General features: G+C 38.7%; 1 protein-coding gene across 7 annotated transcripts in view; it reads right to left on the reverse strand.

Annotated features, from left to right (window-relative positions):
- The window catches only part of C2CD3 (C2 domain containing 3 centriole elongation regulator), a 148,274-nt gene that overhangs the window by 120,993 nt on the left and 3,653 nt on the right, over nucleotides 1–23,628 (reverse strand). For 6 of the 7 annotated variants that reach the window (XM_040489300.1, XM_040489298.1, XM_040489297.1 and 3 more), the window contains exons 2-5: nucleotides 22,759–23,028; nucleotides 18,372–18,529; nucleotides 5,441–5,664; nucleotides 4,401–4,648 (exon numbers count right to left, since the gene is read on the reverse strand). In XM_040489300.1, the coding sequence (XP_040345234.1) occupies nucleotides 4,401–4,648; nucleotides 5,441–5,664; nucleotides 18,372–18,529; nucleotides 22,759–23,028 (900 nt within the window). Of the gene's footprint in view, nucleotides 1–4,400; nucleotides 4,649–5,440; nucleotides 5,665–18,371; nucleotides 18,530–22,758; nucleotides 23,029–23,628 lie in introns of those variants that run through there. The other variant, XM_040489301.1, reaches the window with a different exon arrangement.

Genomic DNA, 23,628 nt, shown 5'->3' on the forward strand with positions numbered 1-23,628 from the left:
TTGTTTTTTTTTTTTATTTCTTTAAGACTCAGCCAAAAAAAATGATTGTCTTGTTTATTCAATGGGAAAGGGTGAGGAAAACATGGACTTGCTGGCATTGGAAATTTGGCTAAAGATTGCTATGTGACAGAAAATTCTTCTTTTAGTTTCTAGTTGGTACTTGGCTTTACTCAGTACAGTTTAAAGTTCTTCAATGAGGTGGGCACACTCAAATGTACTATGAATAAAGTGGATAATAACAAGCAGTGTTGATAGTAAACTTCAATTGATTTCAGGGCCATGTAGAAAAATAGTTTTTCTACTGATACCCAAAATGTTTCTGGAGAAATAATAGCCTTGGTACTTTGTGATCTAACATACCCAACTATTTTCAATTCCATAAATACAATACTTCATGTTCTCAAAGCTCTGGGTATTTAATTCCATCCAAGAATTTATCATACAGTATTATAATTGTCTATCTCACCCAATCAACTTTGAGACCAGGGATTGGCTCTTGCTGATTTTTATATTCTCAGTGTCTGACACAGTGCCTAGTATATATCAGGCATTTGATAAAACGTTTTAATAAATACGTCCACTGTTGTTTATATCATACATAATTGTACTACATCTGCTTTGGAGTCTGTTTCCTTTATTAGACTGAATTCCTTAAGGTCAAAGACTATACATTATTTATCATTGTACCCCCAATACTCAAAACAATGATTGATCTAAAACAATCACTCAAAAGATACTTGGGAGTCTGCTTGGGATTCTCTTTCTTCCTCTCTCTCTGTCTGCCCCTCTCTCGCTTGTGCACACAGACATGTACTGTCAGAAAAAATAAACTCAAAAAAAAAAAAGTTTTTATCCCTGTTAAATAAAAATTCCTCAGAGAATGGAATAATTTAAAAGTGACTTAATCAGTAATTTATATCTAAATGGGAATAGGTACTTAAGATATTTTCCAAAAGCAGGTTTTAAAAAGGAAATAAACCTTGAGGAAAACAAGTAGGACAAGTCTGAGCACAGATGGTCCCATTTATTGGCCTCCATGTGGTTTCCTTGTTGAAACAGCCATTCTTGGAAAAGCTTTTCTAAAGTCAAAGACATGGCAACTAAAAAACATCTGATCTCCCCTTCTCAAGGGGAAGCTGGTACCTACATTATAAGAGCTGTCATGGCATCCTTCTGCACCTCAACTCAGTAATCATTTCCTAAATTAAAAAAGGCATTCAAGTGAGTTTAGGACAAATGTTTCCCTTGTTTATTTTCCACGTGCCATGTGCACAGCCCCTGCTAAACTCAGGGAGATGTACAGTTTCTGGTTTTTGTTCTGACTCCTTGCTATCTATTCTAAACGCAACTCTCATAAGAAGGATGTGCAGTTCATGTTTCATAAATACTAGCCAGTTCACCAATTCAGCTCTATACCTCTTTTCTGGTGTCATGTCGGTATAATAAAGACCAGGAAGACATTTACATTTACAGTATTTGTTACATCCCTCTCAGAATCCCAGCTCTAGACCTACTTTAGACTAGAGTGGGCCACTTAACCTTAGTTCTCCAGAATCTTGTGGTTGGAAGGGGCCTTAAAACATCCTATCTGTCCACTTGAAAATTCAATACAATCTAAAAAAGTCCCATCAGAAGGTGAACTAGCTCATGCTTGACCATTTCCAGTGATAGAGAATTCACTACCTCTTGAAACTGTCCTTTCCTATTGTGTGTAGGTCATACTATTTTTTGTGTGTGTGATGTTTATTTTTAAGAGAGAGAGACAGACAGAGTGTGAGAGGGAGAGGGGGAGAGAAAGAAGGAGACACAGATCCAAAGCTGGCTCCTGGCTCTGAGCTATCAGTACAGAGCCCAACATGAGGCTTGAGCTCATGAACCGTGAGATCATGACCTGAGCCAAAGTCAGACGCCCAACCGACTGAGCCACCAAGGCGCCCCTGTACAGGTTATACTATTAACTCAGGCTGAGTCACAATCTGTCTTGTTTCATCTTTAAGACAACTGATCCTCATTAAATCTCATGGAAGAGACTACACATTGGCAGTCCATGTGCTGTACCTGTCATATTTTGCTTGGCTTGGACAGTAGAGCAGAAAGGTCTTTTTTTTTCCTTCATTTTTTTTAATGTTTATTTACTTTTGAGAGACTGAGACAGAGCATGAGTGGGGAGGGGCACAGAGAGAGGGAAACAGAAGCAGAAGCCGGTTCCAGGTTCTGAGCTGTCAGCACAGAGACCGATGCTGGGCTCGAATCCATGAACTGTGAGATCATGACCTGAGCCAATGTCAGACGCTTAACCAACTGAGCCACGCAGGCACCCCAGAAAAGTCCTGATTTAAGGAAAAATGAAAAAAAAAAGGCAGGCCTAGGTAAACAATGAACCTACAGTAGGATAAAGCAGAGGACCTTGCCTTAGAGTCTAAAGGCAATAATGAACTAGAGCTGAGGAGCAGCTGCCCCCTTTGATAGGACAGGAGCTCCCTAATTCTGAGCCTGTGTTTTCGTTTTTAACATTTATTTATTTTTGGGACAGAGAGAGACAGAGTATGAACGGGGGAGGGGCAGAGAGAGAGGGAGACACAGAATCGGAAACGGGCTCTAGGCTCCGAGCCATCAGCCCAGAGCCTGACGCGGGGCTCGAACTCACGGACCGCGAGATCGTGACCTGGCTGAAGTCGGACGCTTAACCGACTGCGCCACCCAGGCGCCCCCTGTGTTTTCGTTTTTAAATGGGGATAACAATCCCTACCTCACTTGGTTTTTGTAAGATTATGTGGATAAGGTACTTGGCATAGTATCTAGCACATAATGAATGCTCAATAAATGATAGCTGTTTTTCTGAGGCTAAATAGCTCTTGGTGGTCCCTTCCTCAACCTGGTTACTCTCTTTAGAAGGAACTCATCTTCTTTAGATCTTTACTCTCATGTTATTTTTTTTTTTTTTCAACGTTTATTTATTTTTGGGACAGAGAGAGACAGAGCATGAACGGGGGAGGGGCAGAGAGAGAGGGAGGCACAGAATCGGAAACAGGCTCCAGGCTCTGAGCCATCAGCCCAGAGACTGACGCGGGGCTCGAACTCCCGGACCGCGAGATCGTGACCTGGCTGAAGTCGGACGCTTAACCGACTGCGCCACCCAGGCGCCCCTCATGTTATTTTTTTAATGAGGCCTTCCTTTGCCAACCTATGTAAAACTAAAATCCCCTTCTCTCATCTGCCTTCCTTTGTTTTTTTCCCATTGCCGTTATCATCATCTAACACTACATATTTACCTATTTACCTGGTTTATCATTGGTCTTTCCATCTAGAATACAAGGTCCATGACGCAGAATTTTGTTTTTCTTTTAATTTAAATCGCTGTATTCTGACATGTAGAAGAATGCCAGACATATGATAGGTACTAAGTAAGTAACTGCTTAATGAGCAAAAAATATCTTTCTCCAAGTCTGGTGACTATACAAAATATTCCAGGTGTGAGCTGACAGGTGCAGATAGTATAGTATAGTATATTGGGATAATTCATTCTTGTTAATGTAGCCTAGGATTGCACTGAAGATTAACATTGATAGATTATAATCAGAGTATATTTTTTAAAATAGGGGATCAGAGACATTTCAGTTGAAAAAATATGAATGAAATATCTTTCTTCATGAAAAAAATACCCTGACTAATGTAAATTATGTATCCAAATAGTTATTTTAAAGACTTTTCTACTAATGCTGCAGATATTCTACTTTGGAAATTTACTTGTGAGCATGGAAACAAATTCCTGTCATGCTACTAATGTTACAGAGATATATGGTTGAAGCATTACATTGTAATGTAAGGACCTCAGTTGCTTTTATAATACCACTCCCAAATAATCCTATTTGGACTTTTAAATTTCAATTTAAGCCCTTATATAGGTAAACTGACTTCCTTCTACTTCTGTTTGGCTGCAAGTCATATTCAATTCCCAGGTTTAAGATTAGCAGTTGTTGTGCACTGAATATTTCCACTGAGACCAACAATTTTCAGAATGTGAGACAGATTTAGTACTAGCCTCTCCACAGTGGTACAATTAAATACTGCTGATGAGACAAAAAGCATATTTGCTTTAAATTATTTGTGGAAAAATAAAGAATAATATGATATGATAAATGCTTTCCCCCCATATCCAGGTTCATTTTAAATGGCTCCTTCCCTAAACCTACAGTTGTAAGCACCAATAATTATTTAGAAGTAACTTACTGGTTTAATGGAGCTGCCTTTAAATGATGAGAGATTCTGAATGTCAGTGAGATTACTCACTTTTATTTGGCTATTTAGTTCAAGCAGAAGTCTTGGTTCTCTTTGAAAACTAACAGGCAGAGTAATTCTAATAAATATAGCTTAGTCTTTGTTCATAAATACATACATACCTGAAAGAAGGTCCTTGGTAGGGGGGTTGTTTGAAGAAACAATGCATGAGTCACTGTGACTCTTGCCCACTGTCGTAATTTGAGGCTGGAATTCAGAACTGTTAAGAAGGGACATCTGCTTCTGTGGGGCTCTGCCTTTCAGAGTCATACACTCTAAACTCTGTCCTGAATTAAGATGGTGTTGTAGTCCAAAGGAAGAATCCTTTATTGTATCAGAGTTCTCTGCAAAGTACAAGTGGTCCTTTCCCCTGTTTTAAAATAAAGGAGAATTTTAGCAATATATTACCCATTACGGTAACATTTCACTTTGTCGGAGACAGAAAGTGCATGAGTGGTTTAGAGCAGTGTAGTTTAGGCTTTGTAAATCCATTTTTGATCTCCCAAATGAAATAAATAATACATGCTTCACCTACAGTCGTATGGTTGCGGCTCAAGTGAGACAATGAAATAAAGAGCTCAGCACAGAGCCAGACACAAAACAAATGCCTCGTAATTATTTAAAAGACAAATCTATTTCGGGGCGCCTGGGTGGCTCAGCTCGTTGAGCATCTGACTCTTGATTTTGGCTCAGGTCATGATCCCAGGGTCGTGGGATCAAGCCCCACATTGGGCTCTGCAATGAAGCACGGAGTCTGCTTGGGATTCTGTCTCTCTCCCCACCTCCGCCCCTCTACCCCACTCATGCTCACTATCCCTCTTAAATTAGAAAATAAAAAAATCTATTTCTCTTACTCCATTCTGTTTCACGAAATACCACCCTTTCCCTCCTTTCCCTCATGGACATCTATCATGGCATCTGTGTATGACTTAATCTTACTTATTTATCTGTACATTGGTCTCCCTAATAGATTGTGAGCAATCCTCAAAGATAAGAATTGTCTCATTAATTTCTATGCCTAGTAATTGGTACTGGCCTAGGCACACAGTAGGTACTTCATATTTATTTGCTGAATGAATGACTACATTCAGTCTTTAATCCAAACACAAATAAAAGAAATGATCAGTACAGTGGGAGTTAGCTGACAGACTGTGGTAATTACCTCGGAGTGGTTGACCTACTACTGTTAGCTGTTAACTCTTTTCCGTCCATTTTGGTGGTAGGTATCCTACGAGGCCTTGATGGAACCAGAAACTGAGTATTGTTGGGTTCAGTATATTCTCTGAATTCCTGCTCAGATAAAACCACATTTTCTGTCATGTCAGTGGTAGGAAGAGGATTGTAGCTGTCATAAGTTTCTGACAGAGGCTCCAGAGCAAGTGAGACCTGAAAGAGACATGTAATATATCATAAATTTTCTTTGGTATTGACTAATTTTAAGACTCCCTGATTAATATGGCCCCCACTCCTTATAGGATCAAGTTCAAATTCCTGCCTACCTCAGAAGCCTTACCTCTCACTTTCCTCCCCTCGTCCATCCCTCTCTCCCAGATATAGCAATTATTTAGGGTTCTCTAAATGTACCTTATGTTTCATTCCCTTATGTCTTTGTATATGCAATTTCTTGCAGTATTACTTTCTCTGTGAAAACTTCTTTGTGTCTAGATAGAGATGTCATGGCCATTTCCTTCATGTTTCCACTTATTCTTTATCTATCCATCAATATAAGCCCCATTCATTGAACTTACTACAGGCCATAAGGTGTGCTAAGTTTGTCACACCGAGAAGCTCATGTAATGAATGATATAACTCTGTCAGGAAAGTATACTGTTCTATTTGAAGGAAAAAAAAAAAGCGGAGGCTTACAGGAGGTATTTTGTAACTTTTAGTTCATTCATTATCCTGATTAGATTCTGAATTCCTTGAAGGCATGGACTTGTTCTTTTCATTTTTGTCTGGACTGAATAGCATAAGACACACTTAGTGTGCAAGTCTATTATGCCTAACAATGTCTAATTATTATGTCCGATGAATAAAAGAATAGTAACATCTTCCACATCCCTATTGTTGGTTATTTGAGAAAAATAAGACCTTAATTCTATGCTGGAGATTAGGCAGGGGGAAGAGGGAAAAACACTAACATGAAAAGTAATCACTTGAAGTTTCTTTTATCATCTCATTCCTGTGAGTTCAGGTTCTCTACTAAATGGCTCTCCAGCCCCTGAAAAGTCTAATGGAGTAACAGAGTCTAAAAAATACAGCCTAAAGCAAAACTTTAGGAAAGAAATGGAAGAATATACCACAAAATAAAAGAATGATGTTGAAAGTTCAGTTCCAATGACAGAGAAAGCAGAAGGAATTGTTCGAGCAGCCAGAGTTAAATAATGATAAATGGCCTAACACAATAAGGGAAAGTTGCAGTTAGATTATTTTAAGATGTCTCTGGAAAGGTCAATGGAATAATTTGTGCAGAGAAACTGCAAAGGCACAGACTCAATAAAATACACCTGGCTCCTGATGAGAATTCTTTTCATGAACTAGGTAACATAAAGTCTTTTAAATCTGTTCACCATCAAGATTTTCTACAAAGACAAATGACAGGAATGCAGTAGGATAAATACTCTGTGCAGTGATCACTGTAATAGCTCACATAAAATCCTGGCTGCCCAAATGTAAATGTCAGAAAGCGTTCCCTTACCATTCATCATTTCCCAAAAGGCTGCCACTGTATTTTAGAAACAAAGAAGACACTGAGAATAAAGGCGATGTCCCTGGCCTTAACCATGACTTGCTATCTGGCACTGAGTTTTGCTTTTTCTCTAAGCAGATCTGAGCCAATCACAAAACAGCTCATAGTCCTATACTACCAGTGGCTCTTAAAGAAAGAAGAAAGTCCAGGTACCTGCTATGCCAATCTTATAATTAAAACATGTGCTAACCTAACTTCTCTGTTCAAGAAATATTTATTGGTACTAGCTCAATGCCAGGCTGTGTGCTACCTGTCTAAGGCAAAGAGATGAATAAAATATGGAACCTGACCCACAGAGGACCATGGTATTTTATAGGGGAACTTAAAAAAAAGTAATTTTAATATAAGATGGTAAGCTCTGAGATAGGGATATATACTGGATGGTATGAGAAAGAGAGGTCTGAGCTTGGGGAAGAGGTGAGGAAGGAGTGCCAGGGATGGTTTCCAGAAGTGAAACGTAAACATCTGGATTTAGGATTTTATTTACTAAAAAAAAATTTTTTTAACATTTATTTATTTTTGAGACAGAGAGAGACAGAGCATGAATGGGGGAGGGTCAGAGAGAGGGAGACACAGAATCTGAAACAGGCTCCAGGCTCTGAGCTGTCAGCACAGAGCCCGACGCGGGGCTCAAACTCACGGACCGCGAGATCATGACCTGAGCCGAAGTCGGTCGCTTAACCGACTGAGCCACCCAGCTGCCCCTGGATTTAGAATTTTGTATAGGAATGATACAGATAAGGCTGAGGGAGGTTGAGGCACAACATTCCAGGTAGAGGGAAGAGCATGAGTCAAGCTTTAGAGGTATAAAATGTTTCAGCAATTCCTACAAATGCAAGAGATTGCCACTCTTAACTCCTTTGCTTCCATATAATGTACCCAATACACTCCTACATTCACCTCCTAGATTAGCATTCCTGTCCACCTCAGTCATACTCCTCCTCAATCACGGTTCATCCTTGTGTTCACTCCTCTGCCAATCCCCTCACAGAGCCCTGTAGGATTTCTATTTCATACAAACTTCCTTACCACTTGAACTGAACATTCCCTTTCTTAAAATGCCCCAATTTCTCTGAAGTCTTCTCCAATGGAAACTACTGCTTTTACTAGCCGGGATGAGGGAAGTTGACTTATTCCGTTCTGGTACCATCCCCAGACCATCATTCTGTCACCTAAATATATCACATCTCTTCAGAAGCCCATGCCACCCACAAATACCATAAGTCTACCATAAAAGTCTCACACCCATAACAGAGCAACCCTAGGGACATTCATCAGTCTTCTCTCAATGACTCAAGGCTGTCTTTAACACTAAGCTGCCCACGATGATCTACTACAACATCAGCATCAGTGACAGCCTATTAGTATGCCTATTTTTCAGACCTATGCTGGTCAACACAGCACTTAAAAATTTTTTTTAAATTATGTAACCATGCTTTACAATACCAGATTTTGTGTAAGATTTAGTAATTCTGGCTTCTCTTGGAAAATCAGAAAATCCAACAATGCTGTGTCTCCGTTCCAATGTGGCAAAAATTAGATGAAGTAGACTAGTGGCTTTAGTCAGGGTACATGCTCCAATTTGAAAAGTCCCCAGCCATATTTCAATGAGGCAGACTGATAACTGTTGTTCATCATCACATTTGGTCTGTGGGGGCTTTTAAAAATTTTACTTTCTTACAATAAAATGGACATTTTTGTGTGTAAATACACTCCTATAAATTTTAACCTATGAATAGATGCATGTAACCACCACCACAATCGAGATAGAGAACACTTCCATCATCTCAAAAAGCTCCATGAAGCTAGCCCTCTGTAGTCACACGCTCCCTTCACCCCTAATCCCTAGCAACAGCTGATCTATTCTGGACTATTATGGTTCTGGCTTTTTGAGAATGTCATATAAATGGAAAACATATGGTATGTAACCTTTTGGGACAGGCTTCTTTCACTCAGAGTAATGCCTCTCAGGTTCCTGTATGTCGTGTGTGTATCAATAGTTGATGCCTTTTTTACAGACTTAGTAGTATTCTTTTTATTTATTTATTTATTTATTTAAATTTTTTTTTTCAACGTTTATTTATTTTTGGGACAGAGAGAGACAGAGCATGAACAGGGGAGGGGCAGAGAGAGAGGGAGACACAGAATCGGAAACAGGCTCCAGGCTCTGAGCCATCAGCCCAGAGCCTGACGCGGGGCTCGAACTCACGGACCGCGAGATCATGACCTGGCTGAAGTCGGACGCCCAACCAACTGCGCCACCCAGGCGCCCCCAGACTTAGTAGTATTCTATTATTAACGTGGCTTGTCACACTGGTTGATTTTCAAAAACTGAGACAGTCTTGCTTTCCTGGGATAGACCCCACCTGGACATGGTCTTATCCTTTTTATATAGTGCTGGACCCAACTCGCTAATATTTTCTTGAGGATTTTTAGGTTTATTTTTAGGTCTAGATCTTAAACTGTCCTTCTCTAGCTTTGCTATCAAGGTGGTGCAAGACTCATAAAATAAACTGAAAAGTATTTTCTCCTATTTTCTGGAAAAGATTGTGCAAAATTGGTACACTTCCTCCCACCCCCACCCCCCTTCCTTTCTTTATTTGGACAGACAGAATCCCAAGCAAGTTCTAGGCCAGCAGCACAGAGCCCAATGCAAGACTTGAACTCATGAACTGTGATATATCATGACCTGAGCCGAGATCAAGAGTTGGATGCTTAACTGATGGTGCCACCCAGGTGCCCCTTCCATTTTTTTAAAATGTTTGGAAGAATTTGCCAGTAAAATTAACTTGGCCTGGAAGGGTTTTTTTGTAAAAGGGTCTAAAATGCAAAAGCAATTTAATAGTTACAGGTCTATTCAGGTTATGTATTTCTTTTTTTATTTGAGAGAGAAAGAGAGAGCATGCACACACACACATGGGGGAGGAGGGGCAAAGGGAGAGAGAGAATCTTTAACAGGCCTCATGCTCAGCACAGAGCCCAATGTGGGACTCACTCCCACAACCCTGGGATCATGACCTGAGCTGAAATCAAGACTCAGAGCTCAACCAACTGAGCCACACAGGTGCCCCAGGTATTTCATTTTGAGTGATTTTTGGTAGTTTGTGGTTTTCGAAGAATTCATGTAAATTGTCAAATTTAGGTGTATAGAGTTTATACTATTCCTGTACCATCTCTGGGTTCTGTAGACTATGGTCTTTCTTACAGCAGAATCAAGAGGAAAGTGAAATATTTCTCCTGTCCCAGAGAGAATTAGAGACCCATGATTTTCAAAAGAAATGTGAGAAGGCATATTTCTGTGTGGAAGAGAATATTCCTACTGATAAAATAAGGCAAAAAAAAAAAAAAAAACCACCCACAAAAAGTGACTGTTAGGAGGTAAAATGTGACTGTCAAAAGACAGCATTATGAAACAACCTATAGTAGAATTATAATTAGTATGTAAAAAAGATGCAGGACAAAAATGGAATAAACAGAAAAGTACTGATTTTAAATAAGGTTTGTTTTTATTTTAAAAAAAATTTTTTTTCAACGTTTATTTATTTTGGGGACAGAGAGAGACAGAGCATGAACGGGGGAGGGGCAGAGAGAGAGGGAGACACAGAATCGGAAACAGGCTCCAGGCTCTGAGCCATCAGCCCAGAGCCCGACGCGGGGCTCGAACTCACGGACCGCGAGATCGTGACCTGGCTGAAGTCGGACGCTTAACCGACTGCACCACCCAGGCGCCCCAAATAAGGTTTGTTTTTAAAATGCAAATAAATAAATAAGTGATACTCCTACGACGTGAAATTATGTATTAAGATAAGAACTTTAAGGTATCAAAGTCTCAGGGTGCTTGGGTGGATCAGTCAGTTAAGCATCTGGCTCTTGATTTCGACTCAGGTCACGATCTCAGGATCGTGGGATTGAGCCCAGCATCGAGTTCCTCATGGAGCGTGGAGCCTGCTTGGGATTCTCTGCACCCCCCCATCCCTCTCCCCCACTCGTGCTCTCTCTATCCTTAAAATAAAAATAAATTTTATAGAAGAATGTCTTAGTAATAATATCCTAACTTCAAAAATTATTGTGCTAAGATTCTGCCCTTGATTGGAAACACTCATGTTTGTAAACAGTTATTTTGTTGTTAAACTGAAGAAAAACTAAATTTTATTCTTAAATGGTTTAAAAAAATCAATGCTGTAGTGTCCACCAAATGTAAAACGTCTGATATTTTTAGTCAGATCAAAGGAACTGATTTCAAAATGAAAGAATTTATAATTTACTTGTTCTTCAATTACAATGTAAAAGAATCATACGTATGTATATATTATGCTACCTGCTTATATAATAAATTATGTGAATGTAGTCTTGCTCAAAATATTGTACTGTACTTAACTTTATTCTAGTGATAAGATGATAAAATGCGTACATGATGACATTAAGTTTGATGAACAACATAAGCATTGTGACATGGAGATCGGCTACTACTGATCTTCTGAGGATAAGTCAGAAGGAGCATCACATGCTTCCCAACTACACTAAAACCACCGAAAGAGAAATTGCGGATAGGGGAGACTACTGTACTTTGTTGTTGTGGCATGAAAGTTGCTCAGTAATTTTGGTTAGATCAACAATCAATGTTTATAGTATAACTGAGTGGGCAGGTTGGGAGATGGGGAGGTAGAAGGATGTGGGATTGAGCTAAATTTGCATCTTCTGTATTAGGAAGTCAGAAGACAGTGCCTGAAAACTGAGAGGGTGGGAGAGGAGATGAAGATGTGACATAAATATAAGCATATTATTTGGAACTATAGAGGTAAATACCATAAGAATCAGGGGCAGGAGTTGAAAGTAGTTGCCTCTGGGAAAAGTATGGGTCTTTGTGAGGGACTCATTTTTGTAACAGAGTTATTTGACTCTTTATGTGAAGGTAAAATATTAATTTAAAAATGACTTTTGGGGCGCCTGGGTGGCGCAGTCGGTTAAGCGTCCGACTTCAGCCAGGTCACGATCTCGCGGTCCGGGAGTTCGAGCCCCGCGTCAGGCTCTGGGCTGATGGCTCAGAGCCTGGAGCCTGTTTCCGATTCTGTGTCTCCCTCTCTCTCTGCCCCTCCCCCGTTCATGCTCTGTCTCTCTCGGTCCCAAAAATAAATAAACGTTGAAAAAAAAAATGACTTTTAAAACTGAGTATCAGGGGCACCTGGGTGGCTCAGTCGATTGAGCATCAGACTTCGACTCAGGTCATGATCTCATGGTTTGTGAATTCAAGCCCTGCATCAGGCTCTATGCTAACAGCTCAGAGCCTGGAGCCTGCTTTGGATTCTGTGTCTCCCTCTCTCTCTGCCCCTCCCCTGATCACATTCTGTCTCTCTCTCTCTCTCTCAAAAATAAATAAATATTTAAAAACTTTTTAAAAAATGAGTATGCAGTGAGTGATGGGAGTTCTTGTCATATCACTGCTTTGCTGGTCCCCAAAACAGTCTTGAATTGACTACATATGGAATCCCTCTTTAAAGCTGAACCATAAGATATACTGATTACTTTTTCTTTCCTGTGAAGGAGCCAGAGAATATTTTAGGCTTTGCATGCCATACAGTTTCTGTCATAATTACAATAGTCCCTCCTTATCCACGGGGGATATGTTCCAAGATCCCCAGTGGATGCCTCAAACTGCAGATAGTACTGAACCTATACCTATGTTTTTTTCTTATATACTTACATAACTATGACAAAGTTTAACTTAAAAATTAGGTACAGTAAGAGATTTACAATAGTTAATAATAAAATAAATTATGTGAATGTGGTCTTGCTCAAAATATCTTATTGTACTGTATTCACCTTTATTCTAGTGATAAGATGATAAAATAAATGCACACGTGATGACATTAAGTGTGGTGAACGACCTATGAACGACCTAAGCATTGTGACATGGCGATAGGCTGATACTGATTTCTGAGGATAAGTCAGAAGGAGGATCATCGGCTTCCCAACTACATTAAAATCACCAAAAAAGAAACTGCAGATGTGGGCGGGGGGACTACTCTACATTGCTGTTACAGCGTGGAAGGTGCAACAGACCACACGCAAATAAGTGAGTATGGCTGTTTTCTAATAAAATTATCTACAAATATAGGTGGTGAGTGAGTCAGACTTGCCTTGGGGGTTATATAGCCTGTAAATCCCTGAAGATAATGGCCCAAAAGCCTATGAAAAAATACTCAGTATATTAATCATCAGGAAATACAAACTAAAACCATAGTGAGATATCAGTACCTACTCAGTAGAACACTAGAATGACAAAAATTAAAAAGACTATCCAAACCAAGTAATGGCAAGGACGTGGAACAACTACATACCAAGTAGATGTTTATACGGAGAATGTTTATATACTACTGATGGGAATGTAAAGTTATGCAACCACTTTGGAAATGGTCTGGTAGTTTCTTAAAAAGTTAACCATGACTCAGCAATTCCATTTTTGGGTATTTTCCGAAGAAAATAAAAACACATGTCCACACAAAGAGTTGCTTTATTCATAACAAGCAAAAAGTAGTAAAAAAAATAAAAATAAAAACAAAACAAAACAAAAAACAAACAAAAAAAGAAAACCCAAATGTCCACCAACTGGTAAACAGATAAAAACAAAACAAAACAAAACCACAACTGTGAAATTATCAATGCAATAGAACATACCTCTGCAAAAGGGAACTACTGATATACAAAACAATACGGATGAATCTCTAAAACTGGCTCCTTTTACTTACTCTATTAATATTTCTTAGTCTGGGGGCACCTGGGTAGCTCAGTCAGTTAAGCTTTGGACTCTTGATTTCAGCTCAGGTCAAGCCCCACATTGGGCTCTGTGCTGACAGTGAGGAGCCTGCTTGGGATTCTTTCTCCCTCTCTCTCTACCCCAACCCTGCTTGCGCTCTTTCTTGCTCTCTCAAAATAAATAAACATAAAAAAAAAAATTCTTAGCCTGGGTGAGGAGACAATGGGCATTCCATTATATGTTGTTTTTATATTTTATACATATAAGATATTGTTTTGCATATCTCTAAGAAAAACAAAAAAAAAGTTAACAAAATATATAGTGCCTAACATATGGTAGATAGGCATACAATAAATGCTGATGAGAAAACTATCAGAATGAACTTCTTCAATTTTGTCTATATCAAAATGTTCTTCCTCTTTTCCTACTGGTTATAATTCCTCTATTCCCAACGTAACCCTATTAGCTGAGTTCATGATAAAAACTCATTCCCATTTAATTCTCTTCATGACCTTCATGATACTGGCTCAGTTATCCTCTTATTTTCAATTTCTTTCTTCACTTGCTTCTCTTTGGTCTACAAACAAATCATGCTCTAAAAAGGGGCCAGCAAGCATATTCCGTAAAGGGGCAGAGAATAAATATTTTAGGCTTTATTTATTGGATATTAGTTTTCAAATAACCATTTTAAAAATGCAAAAACCACGTTCAGTTAGAAGGCCAGATATGGAACACCAGGCAAAGTGTGTCAACCCCTGTTCTAAAACAGTAATGATCAAACTTCTGAATTCTGCTACCCACAGTTAGTGTCCTCTCAAATTCAAATAAATTTGCCATGTCCCCATCACATGCCTCAACACCATGTTAAGTGTTTCCAAATTTTTTAAATCTCAATCCCTGCAACAATGCTGTGAGGGAAATGTTTTAGTACATTCAGTTTATAAAATAGGATACGGAAGCTCAGAGAGGACAAGTGAACACCAGAATTGCATTTTAACCAATTTCTCATGTCCAACTCTAGTGCTATTTCCACTAGATCACACTACCTCTCCCTCTTTTCGTTGACATTTACTTGGGAAACAGAAATCTCTAATTGCTACTTATTTCCTTATTCCATAATCTTTTAAAATCTGACTTCTGTCTGTAAAGCTCTATACAATTTTCCAAAAATTCCAATGACATTTAAATAAACACTCACACAAGTATTATTGCAGCAACTGATATTTAAATACAGGGAAAAAATGACGCAGGCACCTTAGAAAACAGTCTGGCAGTTCTTCAAAGTTAAACATACCTACCCTGTGACTGAAATTCTACTCCTAGGTATATGCCCAAAAGAAATGAAAACATGTTCACAAAAAACCTTGTAAGTGAATGTTTATGGCGGCTGCCATTATTCACAGTGGTCAAGAAGTGGAAATAAACCAAATGTTCATCAACTGAAGAATGGATAAACATGTGGCCTATCCATACAATGGAACATTATCCAGGCATCATAAGGAATGAAGTACCGATAATTGCCACAACAAAGATGAACTTTGAAAACATCATGCTACATGAAAGAAGTCAGTTACAAAATGCTACATAATATATTATTTCATTTATATGAATGGTCCTGAATAGGCAAATACATTAAAAACAGAAGTTAAATTAGTGGTTGCCAGGGACTGGTAAAGGGTGAAAAGGGGTATGACTGCTAATGGGCACAGTGCTCCTTTTTGGAATTAGATAGTGGTGATGGTTATAAAATCTTGTGGACATATTAAAAAACACTGAATTGTTTAAAAGGGTGAATCTTATGACATGGGAATTATATCTCAATTTTATTTTATTTTTTAAAAATGAGAACGCCAGGGGCAGAGAGAGAGAGAGAGAGAGAGAGAGAGCGAGAGAGAGGAGGAGAGAGAATCCCAAGCAGGCTCCATGCTGTGAGGACAGAGCCTGACCTGGGGCTCAATCCCACAAACTGAATCTTCACATTGTGACTAAGGTGAAATCAAGAGTTGGACACTTAACCAACTAAGCCACCAGGCACCCCAAATTATATCTCAATTTTAAAAATAGGAAAAAACCCCACCTAGAATCCTACACTTCAAATTTTTTATTTTTAAGAGAGAGAGACAGAGCATGAGCAGGGTGGTGGCAGAGAAAAAGGGAGACAGAATCTGAAGCAGGCTCTAGGCTCCGAGCTGTCAGATGCGGGGCCTGAACCTACGAAACATGAGATTATGACCTGAGCCGAAGCTGGATGTTTAACTGACTGAGACACCCAGGTGTCCCTACTCCAACTGTTTGTAATTTTCCTTATTTTTTCCCAGTCATTGATAATACATGTATGTATGTGGATTTAATTTTAATTCTTGTTTGTCATCAATCCAAAATCCATTTTTCCATGAGGCTATACAATTATGTAATTTTGTCTTTTACAGAAACAAAATATTCTACTAATAGACTATAATTTTAATATTTTTGAATACATTGTTTTCATTTTTCAACATTAAAAGTGTATTTCTGGGGTGCATAGATGGCTCAGTCCGTTAAGCATCCAACTTCGGCTCAGGTCATGATCTCGTGGTTCATGAGTTTGAGCCCTGCAACGGGCTCTGTGCTGACCGCTCAGAACCTGGAACCTGCTTTGGATTCTGTGTTTCCCTTTCTCTCTGTCCCTCCCCTGCTCAGGCTTTGTCTCTTTCTCTCTCAAAAATAAATAAACATTAAAAAAAAATTTTTTTAAGTGTATTTCCATGACTAGACGTAAGCATATAGCTTCCCTCTCTTTTTATGGTATTTCCTTAGGATAAGTTCCTAAGGTAGAATTACTTAGGTAAATGATATATGGCAATTTTAGGGCTCTTGAAATACAATGCCAAATTGTCTTGCAGATCTAAGGTAAATCTGTACCATTATCAGAAAAGTAACCATACTCGCTTCACTATGAAGATACTAACATAAGGTGCCACTATTTTTTAATTCATTATATATAAAAATATGAGAAAGAAAATGTTACATTCTTTCATTCAGTTGGAATTCTTTTTTTTTTTAATGTTTGTTTATTTTTGAGAGACAGAGCGCAACTGAGGGAGGGGCAGAGAGAGAGGGAGACAACAGAATTTGAAGCAGGCTCCAGGCTCAGCAACTGTCAGCACAGAGCCTGATATGGGGCTTGAACTCATGAACCATGAGATCATGACCTGAGCCAAAGTCAGACACTTAGACTGAGCCACCCAGGCGCCCCAGAATTATTTCTGGACTCTATTCTGTTCCACTAACACATTTATGCGCTTGTTGTTTTTTTTGTTTTTTTGGCTTTTTTTTTTTTTTAGCAATCTCTACACCCAATGTGGGGCTCCAACTCAGGACCCAGAGATCGAGAGTCTCCTGCTCTTCCGACTGAGCCAGCTAGGCACTCCTGTGCTCATAGTTTTAGAAGAAGTTCTCACATTTGATAATGCTGTATGTCTTTTCTCTACCTGTTTAACCTTCTGTATTTTAGAATACATTTGAAAAGGTAAAATTCATTAAATTTCTAAGTGATTTGAATACTCAGAACTTTCTAGGAAGCACTCCCAAAAAGTCTCGCTCAGAAAAGGACCCTTCCATGTTCTTTCCACCATCCTGTACACATATGTAGCATAACATCTATCACACAGCATTCTACTTATTATTCCTCTATTTCCTCCTATGTGACTTTGGAAAACTATATGAAAGAATCATCTCTTATCTCTGTATCCTTAGTGGCACATAATACTGTATAAAAAGGTTGTAGGCACGAATGAACACATCAAAGATGCCACTTACATGAGTCGAACAAGCAATTATTGCTTGGCATTATGTTAGGAGCTGTGGGAAAAACACAGAAAGTAGAAAACAATGTCCTGCCTCCCAGGGAATCTAGAAACTAAAAAGAAAGGGAATTAAAGGGAAATGACTAGTACATAATTTTAGAGATTGTGTAGGATTGTAACCAATGATTATATAATTAATGTCATAAATTTAATAAAGAGTACAGAGAAGAATGAATGCAGTAGGAGCTGTGAAGGACTGTTGGCACTTCAGATGGGTAGTAAAGCACTAAGAGGATTTGGATAAGATACATTATAAAGATGGTGCCATTTGTAGCAACGTGGATGGAACTGGAAGGTATTATGCTGAGTGAAATAAGTCAGTCAGAGAAGGACAGGTATCATGTTTTCACTCATATGTAGATCTTGACAAACTTAACAGAAGTCCATGGGGGGTGGGAAGGGGAAAAAAATAGTTACAAACAGAGAGGGAAGGAGGCAAACCACAAGAGACTCTTAAATACAGAGAACAAACTAAGGGTGGATGGGGGGGTGGGGAAGAGGAGAAAATGGGTGATGGGCATTAAGGAGGGCACTTGTTGGGATGATATGGGCTTATATGTAAGCCAATTTGACAATAAATTATATTAAAAAAAAAAAAAAGACTGGGTAAAAACACGAACAAAGGCATGAAGTGGGAATTCCCATGATAAATGAGAGTCATGTACCTATCCATTCTACAAACAGACTCAACTACTTGTACTGAAAAAATTTTATTCTATGCAGCAAAGAATTAAAACATTTTTACCTGGAGTTCTCCAAGTTTCTTAGATGTTGGTGAAACAATGGTAAAAAATCCACTGATGTGATGGGTTGGAGAAAGCTGAGCTAGTCCACTCATCTGAACTCTACCAATTGGAAGATGATCAAGTTTGGTGATTACTTCCAGCACCAGCACAGCCATATCTAATCAGAAACAATTATAACATACACAGATATTTTTCATTTACTTTTTTTTTTTTTGGAGGTGGGTATGTATGAGAAAACTTTTTTACTTAAATTATTTTATTTTCAAATAAAACCTGCACCTACTATCAGGGTTGGCATTAGGGTGACCCTGGGTATGTCACTTTTAAACTCTGAAACCCAAATTCATCAGAAATGAGAATACCCACTGCATGCATAGTAGTAAATCCCAGGAGCTTCCTCTCATTCTTCCTACTGTATTTTCATTTACCTTAAACAAAAAGTTTTTAATGATTTAAAATGTAAATATTTTCTTATGTACTAAAAAAAATCTTTCTGTCCTTAACATGTATTTGTAATTGTCCTAACTTCCCGTTGGAATAAGGTAAAATAGATACAAAGAAAGAAAGAAAACAAACCATCCTACCTACTACACAAGATTGTTTTAAACATCAAAGAAGGGGCGCCTGGGTGGCGCAGTCGGTTAAGCGTCCGACTTCAGCCAGGTCACGATCTCGCGGTCCGTGAGTTCAAGCCCCGCGTCGGGCTCTGGGCTGACGGCTCAGAGCCTGGACCCTGTTTCTGATTCTGTGTCTCCCTCTCTCTCTGCCCCTCCCCCGTTCATGCTCTGTCTCTCTCTGTCCCAAAAAAATAAATAAACGTTAAAAAAAAAAAATTTAAACATCAAAGAAGATGTTGGACTTGAAAATATTTTATAAACTGTAAAATGCTAACATTTTCACTTGTTCCTATAAATTATCCTTACTTGAGGAATTAATATACTCTGTTTTACTGCCTTGCTCTTTTCAACCTGGACCTATTCATGTTTTACACTAATTTGTGGCAATATATTCATTAGTTTACCTTATACATTTTCTTCTTTCTTTTTTTTTTTAAATTTTTTAACATTTATTTATTATTGAGAGACAGAGAGAGACAGAGTATGAGCAGGGGAGGGGCAGAGAGAAAGGAGACACAGAATCCGAAGCAGGCTCCAGGCTCTGAGCTGTCAGCACAGAGCCCGATGCGGGGCACGAACTCACAAATTGCGAGATCATGACCTGAGCCGAAGTCGGACTCTTAACCAACTGAGCCACCCAGGCGCCCCTCTTCTTTCTTTCTTTCTTTTTTCTTCCTTCCTTCCTTCCTTCCTTCCTTCCTTCCTTCCTTCCTCCCTCCCTCCCTCCCTCCCTCCCTCTTTCTTTCTTTCTTTCTTTCTTTCTTTCTTTCTTTCTTTCTTTCTTTCTTTCCAACCGGCAGGTTGGAGTTTATTTTCCACTTGGTGCAAGGCACATGGTTACAGGGTGTCAGGAAGGCTTGTATAATAGAGAGAGTGGAGTTCTCTCAACTTCCTCTTTGGTGTTTTGCTGTTTAGATATAAAAGAACTCAACTGCTTCTGTTTGCTGTAGCCTGCCTAGTCTACGTAGAGAAGAGGAGGTGAGAGGAAGGGCTCTGATGAACCTAGCACCTCCTGAAGCCTAGTGGTGGCCACTCATGATTGGGGCCCAGTGTGGGCTTTGTCAGGCTGGCCACCAGGCTGCTTCCTCATGGCTTCCAGAACCATGCACTTTTCTTTCTTTTAAACGAAATATGCATATAAAAGAGTACATAAAAGAATAAAGAAACAAATACCTACCACATAGCTTAAGAAATAGTTACACTTTTCCAAGGTTTCAGTTAGAGCATATATTCATATGAACTAATGTTTGATCTCTTATGTCTTCATTTTCTAATAAACACATCATACTCATGTCCATAGCTGGGCCATCACTTACAAGGTTCACCTCATCCAATCCTACCTTCAACAAAGTTTCTTTCTTAACTAGATTTATAAAATTTTATTATTGGCTCATTTGGTGGTTAAGCCCTTCAATTTAATAAGGGGAAAATTAAGGCACAGGAAGATTAAATGCTTGCTTAAATTCAAACAGCTAGTTAGTACACAACAGAAGTAGGATTCTGGTTTCCTGAGAACTTATGATAGTGAGTTCTTAAGTTATGATTCTCAAGTTCCCATGATAATATTATGGAATATTCATATAGTACTTACTATATGCACCAAGTAATCAGACATTTAATTACTTATGTTTGCCACTGGTCACTACTATTTCATATGTATCAGTTTTGTTTTTTTCAACTGATCCTTTTGACCAGAGATTACGTCTAAAGTTTCTGTATTCCCTACAGTGCCAAAAACTTTACATTTTTACAAGACTCACACCTACAATGTGCCAGGTACTGGACCAATCAGTTCACAAAAATTTTTTCATTTAACCTTTTCAATAATTCCTGCCGGTAAGTGCTATTATCCTCATTTAACTAATAGGACACTGAGGCTCCAAGATCTTAAGGAACATCTCAGCATTGTACAGCCATCCAATCCTGAAGCCAGAGTTCCAATTCAAGACTGACTTCAAAGCCCATGTTCTTCTCATTCAACCAGGCTCTTCATGAAAAAACAAAGTGAAAGGGCAGCTATCTGATCCCACTTTTAACAGATGAGGGAAAGGAGGGTCAGAAATGGGAAGGGACTTTCCCCAAATCCCACAGCTGATAACACCAATCTAAAGTTCAAATGTCAGGTCTAATGCATTCTTTATCATACTGCAGGATGCTCAAATAAATGTGTGATTTGCTATCATATTAATAGATATTTTCTCTCTTACTGAAAACATTTTTTTAATGTTTATTTATTTATTTTGAGAGAGAGATCTGGTGAGCAAGCAGGGGAGGGGCAGGGTCGGGGGGGAGAGAGAGAGAGACAGAGAGAGAGAGGGAATCCCAACAGGCTCCGTGCTGTTAGTGCAGAGCCCTACACAAGGCTCGATCTCACAAATGGTGAGATCATGACCTTAGCCAAAATCTACAGTCAGACGCTTAACCAACTGAGCCAGCCAGGCACCTCTCTTACTAAAGAATTTTTAACCACTCTTCATTTGTTAAATTAGGCTTATAGTACCCAGATTATTTATGAGTATCCTATAACAGTACTTAACATTTCCTATCTAGTATTGTAACTAAACTACTCTGTGAATTTAGTTAGAATTAGATACCATTCTGATTAAATTGATTCATTTTTGTAATTCCCTACAGTGCCTAGCACAATGTCTAGCACATGCTAAGAGTTCAATATATATCTTTCGAATGACCAAGTGTTTTGTTCTTTATATTGTGATGTTTTCAAAAAAAAATTTTAATAGAATATAAGCTTCTTTGGGACAAGTTAACCTTTAATTAACCCCTGATTCTCCAGTATTCTTAGCCCAACAATGTTTACATGATACCTGATTTTTTTTTTTTACTTGAAATGGATTGATTTGATAAATAACCCACCATCCAAAATGTGTTTATGGGAAAGCCTGACCTGAATACAGAAATAACATAGTAGATTTAGAATGCTTTCTTTGAACAGAAATGAAGAAATCTTGTCTCCTGGTTTCTTGTAATGGGACCCCTTCTTGGGGTGGGTTAGTCAGTTAAGCGTCTGACTCTTGATTTCAGCTGAGGTCATGATCTCACAGTTCATGGGATTGGGCCTTATGTTATACTCTGTGCTGTTAGCACAGAGTCTGCTTGGGATTCTCTCTCCCTCTCTCTCTTTGCCCCTCCCCTGCTCATGGGTGCGCGCTCTCTCTCTCTCTCTCAAAAATAAATATTAAAAAGGGATCCTTCCCTTCCATGAAAACCTATATTACTAATTCATTAAACCACTCACTTACCATGTAGTATCTTGTATTTTTAGTAAAGTTTATACATAGACATATCTATCTATCTATCTATCTATCTATCTATCTATCTATCTATTATCTATCCATCCCTTTCTTCCTTTAACATGAGTCCCAGAGCAGAGACTACAGTTACTATTAAAGAAGCATGGGGTGGTGAAAAGTGCATGAGTTTTGGTTATCAGACCGAAATTGGTTCAAATCCTAGTTTTGCCATTTATCAACTATGTAACCTTAGAGAGTATTCATTTTATCTTTACACCTTAGTTTCATTGCCTATAAAACACAGAAAATATTTTTCTTGTAGGGTTATTAAGGATTAGAAACAATATGTATCAACTGCTGGCACATAGTATACTCTCAATAAATGGTGGCTATTATAAAACTTCTTTCACTTAATAATTAACAATGCCATAGATACTATGTACACGATAATGCCCTTTGCTAACAACATAACACATGTTTATTAGGCCTGAAGCTAAAATGATAAGACAAAAACATACCAGTTAGATAAGAGGTAAACTGCTTTGGACCACAGCGAACAGCATAACGTGTAGTTGTTCTGACAGCTTTTGGTTCAGTCTGCAATGCGTCCCTGGGACAAAAAAGGGTTCCATCTGATGTTTCTCCCCACCATCTCACTCGGACAAGTACACAAGTGGGAGGCTTCGCAATCTTCCATATGACTTTATTAACAGTAAGTCTCAGAAAGCAGCGTAGCTGGCCTTCAACCAGAGGTGGAAGGCTTGTAGATGGAGAAATGTCACTCAAACCTGTGGAGGAATCCAAAAACACTAAGTCAAAATTCAGACTAAATATAGAAACATATAATCTGCTTTTTGAATGAGAACACACACAAATATTAGTCTCTACCAGGAGAACATTTATCCTATAAAGAGCAAACCAAACCACAGAATAACTTACCGAGTCACTTAAGCCACTTTTTTTTTTAAGTTTATTTTATTTTGAGAGAGAGAGAGAGAGAGAGAGAGAGAGAGAGAAAATGAGAGGGAGCATACACATGAGGGGGGCAGAGAGAATCCCAAACAGGCTCCACAACATCAGCATGGAGCCTGAGATAGGGCTCCAACTCACAAACCATGAAATCATGACCTGAGCCAAAATCAACAGTTGGACTTGACATTCAATTGACTGAGCCACCCAGGCACCCCCACCTAAGCATATGATATAACTAATTCATATTCAGGGTCTGATTCAAGTTATTGTAAGTAAAGAACATAATACCAGCTTAAAACATGTGAAAACAAACTCCTCTTTAATTGAAAGCTATCATTTCATGCAAATTAAAACCACAATGAGATATCACCTTTCACCTGTCAGAATGGCTAGAATCAAAACGACAAGAAATAACA

The sequence above is a fragment of the Herpailurus yagouaroundi genome, unplaced genomic scaffold, assembly GCF_014898765.1.
Source record: "Herpailurus yagouaroundi ecotype Mexico unplaced genomic scaffold, PumYag 180, whole genome shotgun sequence".
NCBI lineage: Eukaryota > Metazoa > Chordata > Mammalia > Carnivora > Felidae > Herpailurus > Herpailurus yagouaroundi.